Source organism: Astatotilapia calliptera, chromosome 5 (genome assembly GCF_900246225.1).
Source record: "Astatotilapia calliptera chromosome 5, fAstCal1.2, whole genome shotgun sequence".
NCBI classification, from domain to species: Eukaryota; Metazoa; Chordata; class Actinopteri; order Cichliformes; family Cichlidae; genus Astatotilapia; species Astatotilapia calliptera.
In genome coordinates this window covers 22,868,967-22,879,535 of record NC_039306.1, presented here as the reverse complement: position 1 = coordinate 22,879,535, position 10,569 = coordinate 22,868,967, and the positions used below count along the sequence as shown (strand labels likewise).

General features: G+C 40.3%; 1 protein-coding gene across 1 annotated transcript; it reads left to right on the top strand.

Moving 5' to 3' along the window:
• The first annotated feature begins 2,947 nt into the window (after positions 1–2,947).
• On the top strand, positions 2,948–9,859 carry olfml3b (olfactomedin-like 3b). The gene is made up of 3 exons (XM_026168204.1): positions 2,948–3,127; positions 4,054–4,339; positions 7,311–9,859. Exons 1-3 carry the CDS (start codon positions 3,029–3,031, stop codon positions 8,093–8,095), a joined length of 1,170 nt encoding a protein of 389 aa, XP_026023989.1. The 5' UTR covers positions 2,948–3,028; the 3' UTR covers positions 8,096–9,859.
• Positions 9,860–10,569: the final 710 nt, after the last annotated feature.

Genomic DNA, 10,569 nt, shown 5'->3' with positions numbered 1-10,569 from the left:
TGATTGTTCTGACTTGAATGTCCTGTTCTGTTTTGTCAGTCATAAAAAAAGACTCAAATAAATCAACCCGCACAAACAAACCTCAACCGGTAACAGTGCAAAGTGGAGCAAAGCAAAGTCATAAACAAGCCTTGAGCACTGTAAACACAACAGACCTTTAGTTGTAGTCATGCAGAGCGGCAGCTGAAGCATTAGTGGTGTGACCTGAATCATATACATAATTCTGCATTTGGATGTGAAAGCCTAAGAGTCCAACCCTGCACAACAGAGTGGCAGCAGCAGGAGCAAATTGTTTACAAAATGAAGTAGTTTGATGAGCGTGCTACCAGCAGATTTTACCTGTTCAGATACAGGAAAGGAAAAATCTTTGGATTTAAACAGGTCACAGAGGAAGTTTCCACACAGCCTGCTCAGTTCTTAGTACACCCACATACATCGCCTTTGCAGGGTAACATGATTTGTTAAAAGTAAAGTTTGATGTGCAGAATTTAAACACATTTAAATGAAAGCCATACATGTAGAGTATATATTTTATTTATCTGTATGTATGAAAACCCTGAGCTGCCTAACCATTACAGTGGGGAGATCCAGTGACATTTTGCTGCCATGGTTTGTGTCCACTTGCCCCCTCAGAAAGGGATTCTCAATCCAAATGATCCAAATGAGATCCTGATGGGATCAATGTTACGCCTTCACTATCATCAGTAGATGATATTATCAGTGGGCTGGGTGCGAGCCATACAGCATACTGCAGTAGGTCTGTAAATATGAACATGCAAATCGATCCCATTGCGGTCCATAAAGTATGAAAATGTTACTGTTTTGATTAGCAAAATCTATTTACAATTTCATATATACTGGGTATACTGGATCTACTGGTTTCATTAATTGCCACATGACACACAATCGTGTCATTATACCCATTATATTCATCATATCCATGAGCCATCAGTGTAAAAAGGGATAAAATATTTTGAATCCCACAACTTTTCACACATGGCTTTATGTAACCTACAAAATCAAACAAAGAAAGAATAACCCCCCCTCAAAATTCATGAAGTATACACCTGTAAAACTGGAAGAATATATTATAACATTCATAATTACGGGTGCTCACAGGTTTAACAGGCGACGATATACCACAGTGTTAAATGCAGCGACCCAGTGTTTGACTCTTCCCCCTCTTCACTGCACTATAGTTGTATTTTTAAATGACAGGGGTAAAACAACATACATAGATATAGTTTTAGAGCAAGCTGGAAAAACAAAATAAATACACATTTTAGAAATATGTTTGTATGCCATATCATTAGAGAGGAGACCAGACACATTATCTGCTTCTCTTTCCCTGTAATTCACTGCTCTAACTATGGTTTCTGTTATCCAGGCGACATCTTATTGCTGTGAGAGCTAATACAGCTGGAAAACACTGCAGACACACTTGTAATATTCACATTTTAACTCAACAATCTGAGTTAAGAAAAGGAAAGCACATATACGGACCGATCAGACCATTTTAAACAGTGGAGAAAAAGTCTAGCTTTTCTTTAAACTTTGTATTGAATCAGGCTCCACCCTCAGCCACTGCTTTCATATAAACCAGGAAGGAGTACTGCGGTATCAGACATAGGTGACTCAGACATACATAAATAAATATATAAATACATGAACACCAAAGAAAAAGAAAAAGAAAAGGAAACCAAAATACTAACGCTTGATAATAAGCTAATGAAGCTGTAGTTTGAATGTGTATGTCACACTTAGTGAAGCTGGATCTTTTGCAGCTGAAATATCTTAGTTCCTAATCACAGCATCTGTCCTCTCGAGACAGATGGTATAACCATGGTACTTGCACTTGCAGCAATGTGCAATACATGTCTCCCTGTGCCTATGTGGGTAGTACTCTTTTAGTCCTTTGAGTGATCAGTAAGGCCAGGAAAGTGCTATATAAACAGCAGGCCAATCGAATAAACCCTGCACAACTATGCTTATTGATCTATAACAGAGATAGTGCACATGTGGGGGATGTGTAAAGTTAAATGAATCACACTATAGTTATTTATTAAAATGCAATTTTGTGGACATCCATCCATCTGAAGACAGAGCTGAAGCCTATCCCATTCGTCACAGAGCGAGTGCGGGGCACACTGTCAGTCCATCACAGTGTTGAGTTGACAATGGGATCATATTGCTTTACAACCAGTGTGCACAGGAGAGTAGACTAAATCAACAAAATGCACTTTTAGCATCATTTGGGCATGTAAGCATTTTTAAAGACATGCAATAAAAATCTTATTTGTATCACAGCTACGTCCTATAGGGGTCGCTATAGCAGATACTCTGCCTCCATCTAACTTCACCCCTCCTTCACTACATCCGTGTACCTCCTCTGTGGTCTTCCTCTTTTTCTCCAGTCTAGCAGCTCCATACTCAACCTCCTTTGTCCAGAATATCCACTATCCCACCTCTACACTTGCTCAATCCATCTCTAACTTTCTAACACTCTAACTTTGTCTCCAAACTGCTGAACCTGAGCTGTCCCTCTGATGTACACATTTCTAATCCTGGTCACGCCCAATAAAAGTCTCATTAAAAAAGAGTCTAAGTATAAAAAACTTTTAATTTTTCAGAGTAAATGCTGCAGAGACTTTGTGACAGAGATCAAAAACAACTACTGGTTTCTTGCCCTTCATGCTGAAGTTGTACCTCCTTGACTCATCACTGTAATTCACATTTTAGTTCCTTGTGTTGCTGCTGATGTTCCAACTTCCTGAAACCTAAACATGTATTTAAGCATTATGATATGTATAGTTTAGCTTTTCAGTTTGTTTGTCAGGTGTGGATGTCGAAGGTAGAAATAAGAAGCACAGACTGTGCGCCTCCATCTTCACAGATGTTATTGGCTCCTCCCAGACAGCTTAGTAAAACATTCCAGCCCACCTCTGGGAATCTGCTGGCTCCTCGGCACACTCTAACTGAACTTCAGTCAGGACTTTACAGGAGTTAAAAGAGACTGAGCTGACACAAAATGAGAGGACTTGTTGTCTTGGTAACTTTGGCGTGCTTTGCCACAGCTCAGCACCAAGCACTGATTGACTACTTGGAGCGGAGGCTGCTTGCTATTGAGGTAAGACTCTCTTTACCTCCCTGCCGAGCCCTGCGCTCCAGAGTCCCTCTGAAAGGAAACTTCTAGGGACAGAGGCAATGGAATGCAGATGTGGCCAAATCCTGGAGAAATTACTGGAAAATACAGCTCCTTTAAGGGTACGGGGACTGTGGCATTTTTGTCTGAGTTGTGAGTTAGAAATGGGCCTCTGAAGTTTCCTTAGTCAAGGTATACGTGCACGTATGTTACCAACAAAAAAAAAGAGTTTATGCAAAATTGCATCAGTGAAAAAACTTTTTTTGAGGGCAAGTAGTTTTCTGGCATCACAAAGAGATATTCTAAAAAACAAAAAGGGCCAGGGCTAACCTTTTTTTCTATGATGGACACAAATGTATTTGGCTTAATTGGACAAAACTAAAACACAAGAACAGACTGACTGATTGTCAGTCATGTCTGTAATTTAATTTAAATGAGAAGCACGAACCTTTTTAACACACTTTATTAAACTGAACTCCCAAAAATGCTATTTACCCACATCTAACAGTCTCAGCTCATGTCATGTTGAATGATTACCTGTGGGAAGGATCTCTTTTCATTTCCTTCTTCCACAGCGGGGTCATGGGTCAGGCTCGACCACAAAGCACCCAGCTGTATTCTGCATTCAGCTCATAGACACTCGAGCTGGGTGGAAACTTGCCACATGTGGGCTGAAGCCGGTTGTTTGATAGATGGGTTTTATTCTTATTATTATGGCTTTCTACCACAGTGTTTACTGAGCCTGAAAAGGACATCAAATTATGGTGTTTTCATTGCAGTCAGTGCTCTCTAGAAATCCACTCAAGCTCACTGTATAACACACATCCTATTTATTATTCTGAGTGCTATACAAACAGGGAATACATGTCTGATCATATCTCAGTTATGACTAACCACCTTTGTTAAAACAGGACAGGATCTCTCTGTGGCACGAGCAGACCACCCGCTATGCCTCCGAGCTGCGGGAGCTGAAGCAGCAGATGGTTTCCCAGCTGGAGAACCTGGACAAAGAAAAAGAGGCACTGAGGATGAATATAGACAGCGTGGGGACCAGGGTGGACCGGGTCGAGCGGGAATTAGACTATCTGGAGACACAGAATGGGGCTCAGCCGTGTGTGGATGTGGACGACAAGCTAATAGAGCAGCAGGTGACTGTGGTGAAGGAGAAACAGAAGTCCAAATACTCACAACTCTCAGGTGAGAAATGAAATCTTTACTAAATACCCTGATTTTTTTTATTGGGGATGAACATGACATGCTTGAGCAATGCATGAATAATGTGACCAACAGTTCAAGTCAGCTGACAGTTTATTAGGTATACCTTACTAGGACCAGGTGAGACCTCCTTTTGCCTTCAGAACTGCTTTAATATTGGTGGCAGAAATTCAACAAGGTGCTAAAAACATTCCTCAGACATTCTGGTCCATATTATCGTGACAACATCACACAGTTACTGCAGATTTCTCAGCTGGACATCCATGATGTGCATCTCTGGTTCCACCAAATCTTGCTCTACAGCATTGAGATCTGGTGACTGATGAGGTTATTTGAGTACACTGAAATCATTGTCATCGTCTAGAAACCATTTTGTGGTGGTTTGAGCTTTGTGACATGATGATTGCACTGCTGAAGCAGCCATTAGAAGATGTGCACACTGTGGTCATGTAGGGTCAACAACAAAACTGGGGTAGGCTGTGGTGTTTAAACAATCCTTTGTTGGTACTAAGGAACCCAAAGTGTGACAACAAAGCATCCTATAAACCATTAAACCACCATCAACCTGCAGCCTGAACTGTTGACACAAGGCTAGATGCAGCCATGCTTTCATGTTGTTTACAGCAAATTCAGACCCTGACATCAATCAAGACTCATCAGACCAGGCAACAGTTTTCTATTCGTCTGTTGTTCTATTTTGCTGAGCCCGTGTGAATTGTAGAATCAGGCCTCAGTTGCCAGTTGCTTACCTGTCAGGAGTGGTGCTTGATGTGGTCTTTTTCTGCTGTAATCCATCTTCTTTGAAGTTCCGCATGTTGTACATTTGTTGTCGCCTTCCTATCATTTCAAAGCAGTTTGGCTATTCTCCTCTGACCTCTCTGTAAACTCTACAGATGACTGTGTGGGAAAATCCCAGCAGATCAGCACGTTCTGAAATACTCAGAAAGCACTCAGCCCATCTGGCACCAACAACCTTGCCACGTTCAAAGTCACTGAAATGACCTTTCCTCCCCATCCTGATGCTGTTTTTAAAGAGGCTGCCTTAAACACGTCCACATGTCTAAATGCTATTGCTGCCATGTAATTGGCTGATTAGATATCTGGGTTAACAAGCTGTTAGACACATGTACCTGGTTGCCAGTAATTGCATATTTATTACATTGTCTATGAGAGCCAACTCACATATATATTTAAAAAATTCCCAACTCGCCCTGCAAGGACCTGAGCTTTATCCTTAAAGCTTGGGTCCTTTGCCAGAGGCCTGGGAGCTTGAGGGTCCTCTCCAGTATCTTTGCTGTCCCAGGACTGTGCTCTTTTGGACAGAGGTCTCAGATGTTGTTCCTGGGATCTGATGGAGCCACTCGGCCAGTTCACGGTTCACTGCCCCAAGTGCTCCGATTACCACTGGGAATTGGGTTGTTTTAAAAAAATAACAATAATAATGTTAAATAGCCAGTTTGAGATGACAGAGAAAGAGATTCTTTCTTTCCTGTCCAACTGAGTAGATATTCTATTATTAAAAATCATAAACGATTTTTGATAACTCCAGTAATCATTACTGCAATTTGCATCATTTCAGATGAATGTAATGCTGCATTAAATGAAAGTTCTTTTATTCTTAAAATTACATTTAGTGATCCCAAGTGTCACTTAAGTGTTAAGTGTTTTGAGAGGCAGTGCCTTTTAGTTTTTAAGGAATGTTCTAAAAATAGCTTGGCACTGTCGTTTTTAGCAATCTGTGTAAAGCTGGAGGAAATGGTGCAAACTCTCTTTAATGTCAGACAGACTCACATTTGGTAAGCTTGTGCGTTTTTATGGCACCAGGACTGCATGCAGAATTCATTTACAAGCCAGGAAAATAAAATTAAAGCAATTAATTACAGTTAACTAAAGGAATGTGTCACCAGTGCAAGGGTGTCTGGCTGATGTAAAAACAATGCAGAATTAAAAATACAAGCAGCAATGATTGTGCTCCTGCACTTTCATGCATGTCGAGTTTTACTGGAGTCAAGATGTTTCCTGCACGAATTTGGATGCCACGTTTCCTGGATTGTAACTGGTTTTGCATAAACAAGTTACCTAACACGTCCTGTGTCCATTAGTTGGTGTTTGAGAACACCCACTAATTATATGTCATGCTGCTGTTTACCATGTGTGGAACCCACAATGAAAGCCTGATGATAATTTACATTTAATGATGATTATCACCTACAGCTGATTTCCAGATACCACGGTGGCATTATGAGTGTGACCTAATACTGACACGTAGCTCGGATTCTGCACATGAAGTTTGGGACAGATTGGACAGTGCATATTTGAGATCTAACAAATTTTTTTTGTTTTGTTTTGTGTCAAAGGATTGATTTTGACATGCTGTAATAAACAAACTCCTCTATGAAAAGCTCTTCAAGCAAAAAAGCCAAAAACTTCAGTTTTGGCCATGCTTCGGCCCTCAAATGATAAATAATTGAGAACACAGAAACTTGTTTGTGGGATAAATTGATCCCTGAATGGGCTTTCTCATGGAAGTACCCGTCCTTCCACAATATGAGGACAGCCATATTTATAATGCATATGAGCTAAATTTACTTTAATTTTCTAATAAATGAGTAGTTTAATCTATGGGCACAGGAACATTTCTCTCTTTATTGGTTTTTCTTTCATGGACAGTAGACAAACTTATTAATCACACAAAAGGAAAATGATGCTTTATAGCCAATTTAGCTACTGGCTGTTTCATCTAATTAACACTCAACTGAAAGCAGAGCTGACGCTGATGACTGGTGGGAATGTTATTAGTTTTTCATGGGAACCATGAATGTGTATGCCACATCTAATGGAAATAAAACGAGGTGTTCTTTCTGAACCACAGCTATAAATAGTACAGACGTGACTAGAATATTTGAAAACTGCCAGCTGTGTCGAGTAAAGCCTGTCCTGCTCTCTGTTTCAGACTGCAGCGACATGATCTCCAGCATAAAAGCCATGAAGATATTGAAGAGAGTCGGAGGGCAAAAGGGCACCTGGACTAAAGACACCAACAGGGCCTCTGGGAAGGTCTACATTTTTAATGGGACGGAAGACGACATCATCCACGCGTTTGCCTCTGTGCAAGACTTCACCCGCTCGTCGGGCATGTCTCTGTCCAGTACAGTGAAGCTGCCGTCAGCCTGGAGGGGAACAGGCCACGTGGTCTACAACAACTACGTGTATTACATGAGTCAGGCTGACGAGTTAAAGGTGGTTAAACATGACCTGCAGAATAACTCTCTGACTGACAGTGCAGTGTTTCCTGTGCAGGACCACGTCCCCGTGTATGGTCTGACCCCAGAGACGGTGATTGACCTGGCTGTGGATGAGGAAGGCCTGTGGGCCATTTACGCCACACAGCAGAATGAAAGGTACATCTCTCTGGCTAAAATGGACACCACCTCACTGGATATTGAGCAGATGTGGGACACAAATTGTCCCAGAGAGAATGCAGAGGCGGCCTTTGTCATCTGTGGCACTCTGTATGTTGTGTACAACACCAAGCAGGCTGGACGCTCACGAGTACAATGTGTGTTCGACGTCAACGACATGGTGACCAGTGAAGATGCACCGCTGGTTTACTTTCCAAAACGCTACGGATCTCACTCAAGTCTGAAGTACAATCCCCACGAGAAGCTGCTCTACGCCTGGGATGATGGCTACCAGATCCTGTACAAGCTTACCATGAAGAAGAAACTAGAGATCTGAGCTTCTCTAAACAGCCCTAACGCTGTATTCTGAGAGGTTTTAGCTTCTAAACTACAGATGAGGTCTCAAAACTAACGATTTTGTAGAATTTAAGATCATTTCTCACCTTTCAGGGAGTTTCAGAACAGCTTAAATATAAAATCTTGGACTCTAACATTGTAATCCACTTCTCATAAAACCTGGAAGCTGCAATAACACAACATTTACTGTAGGGACTGTGAGGCAGGAGACAAACCTAAGAAATGAACAAGAGTCTGTGATGATTCTTTCATGCTACATAGACGTTATTAGGAAGTGACAAAGCTTCATTACAACAAAAAGGAAACGTGAGTGGTTCCCCAAGTGTTGGCCATCGCACCCTGGTGGGCAGTTAAGGTACTGTTGGTGGGCCACAATATGATATTTACAAAAAAAAAAAATGTTAAAAGGAAATACAAGAAAAATAAATCTGAGGATATGAAGTGAAGAAAATACTCAACCTTTATTGTCGACAATACATAGATGGTACAAAAATACTGCTTGTGAGATGATCAGGATGAAAAAAGAGGACGAAAACAGCCAAGATTCAGGAGTGTGAGACTGTAATTATGCATCATAATTTTCTTTTCACAAATTCAGAACTAATTTCAAAATGCTCAGATTTATTTTGTGATATCTGGTGTTTTGTGGCTACCTTAACCCCACTTCTAACGAGACTACACCGTGCTTCCATCTTTAGAGTTGTTTCTCCATCTGCTGTTGAGTGGACCGAAACAGATATACTGTACTTACCCATGATTAGCTGCTGTCTAAGTTTCTGCAGTGGCTCCAGGCACTTTTGTGTGTTCACAGATATGAGGCAAATATTCAACACATCCTTTTAATAGCATAAAACCTCTGTCAAACCTGCCACTTCTATACCTGATATTTGTCATATCAACATGAATCTTTATACCCCAAGTGCTTATCAACTGAATCCAGCTTCTTGAATCTTCCTTCTCAGCTCATTTGTACTGACTCCATTGGATTTTAACATGACAGTTTTGTGTAGCATTCACAGTAATCTTGTCCGTGCTAGTAAATACACAACATTAATTACACCCTAGGAAATGTTATCTTTTGTAGCTTGTTAATTTAATATTTTTTAGTGTTCAGATTTATATCATAAGCACTGTTAACATAAAATACAACCACTGTGTAAGGTGAGCTGAAAAATGTAACTCCGACATTAGGATACTGTATGTGCAAGAAACCGCTAGCAGGCTAGCACCCTGTGCATTATCTGCACTCTTCCCACATGTTGAGCACATGTGCATTTTTGCTAAATACCACCCAAAAAATGAGCAAACAGCACCACTATTGCGATTACTATTCTTTGATGTTTATTAATTTATATCTGAACATAACTTTCTTACTGCCATTTCTTCTACACTTATATCTCCTTTTCCCCCCCGCTATCATATTTTTTCCTAATAACTGTTCATTATAAAAATAACTGGCAGACTAACCATTTTAAACAAGGCTGTCAGTGTTTTTCTATGTACAGTATATAAAGATTGATATAGAAATATTTAAGCATCCATGTAAGATTTGACTCTGCTACACAGTTGCCGCATTGAGCGATGTGGAGCGTTATCCTGCTGGAAACAGCCATCAGAAGCTGGGTACACTGTGGTCATAATGAGATGGACCACAGACACAGATATCAAATGGTGTGAAAATAATAGTGGTTGTTGAATATTATGTTATTCATGATTATAATAAATCTGAAGAAATTTAATTGAATTATGAGTGCTTTATTGATTTTAGTAACGTGTGTTGTCCTCTGGGGTTAAGAAGACCGCACAGGACAAAGTGGTGCAATAGGGACAAATTGTCACGCCATACTGCTTTCCAACACATCTCTGATTTTGAATGTTTAAAATGTGAAGTCAACCAATTTTGTCGTGTTGACAACAACACAACAAAACAGGCAGCACAATTTGACCATCTTGACCATGTTTAAATGCACTGAGCTGTCGTCATTTGACTGGTTGATTCAGCAGCTGAACAGGTGGATCTAACAGAGTGGCCAGTGAAATATTTAAACTTCCGTTTTGCTTCACATCGAATGTAATTTGTAAGACTGCTTTCCTAACCAGTCCAAAAGTCTTTGGAGCTATAATTTCTCATATAATTTTATCATTAATGATTGCCTGACATTTCCAAGAATGATAAAATTACAGAATCAAGCTTTTTAAAAACCACATTCATCATAAGTACTTCAGTCCATCTGCAGGCTGCAGACATGGTCTTGTATGCTTGATTGGCCAAAGCTTAATGAAGCATGAAAATAATTTCACAACCAGACGGTCTGTGAGACTCTGGTATTTGAGTTTTATAAAGCGCTTGGTAAAACTTCTACATCTGTCTCAAAGTGTAAGATTTCGCTCACCCGTCCAAAATAAAAATTGGTCAAGTTTATAATGTATCAATAAAACCAGTAAAGAAGTTTA

Coding starts and splice junctions, on each gene's coding strand:
- olfml3b (XM_026168204.1), top strand. CDS start 3,029: ATGAGAGGACTTGTTGTCTTGGTAACTTTGGCGTGCTTTGCCACAGCT. Junction 3,128..4,053: donor GGAGGCTGCTTGCTATTGAG/GTAAGACTCTCT, acceptor TTGTTAAAACAG/GACAGGATCTCTCTGTGGCA. Junction 4,340..7,310: donor CAAATACTCACAACTCTCAG/GTGAGAAATGAA, acceptor TCTCTGTTTCAG/ACTGCAGCGACATGATCTCC.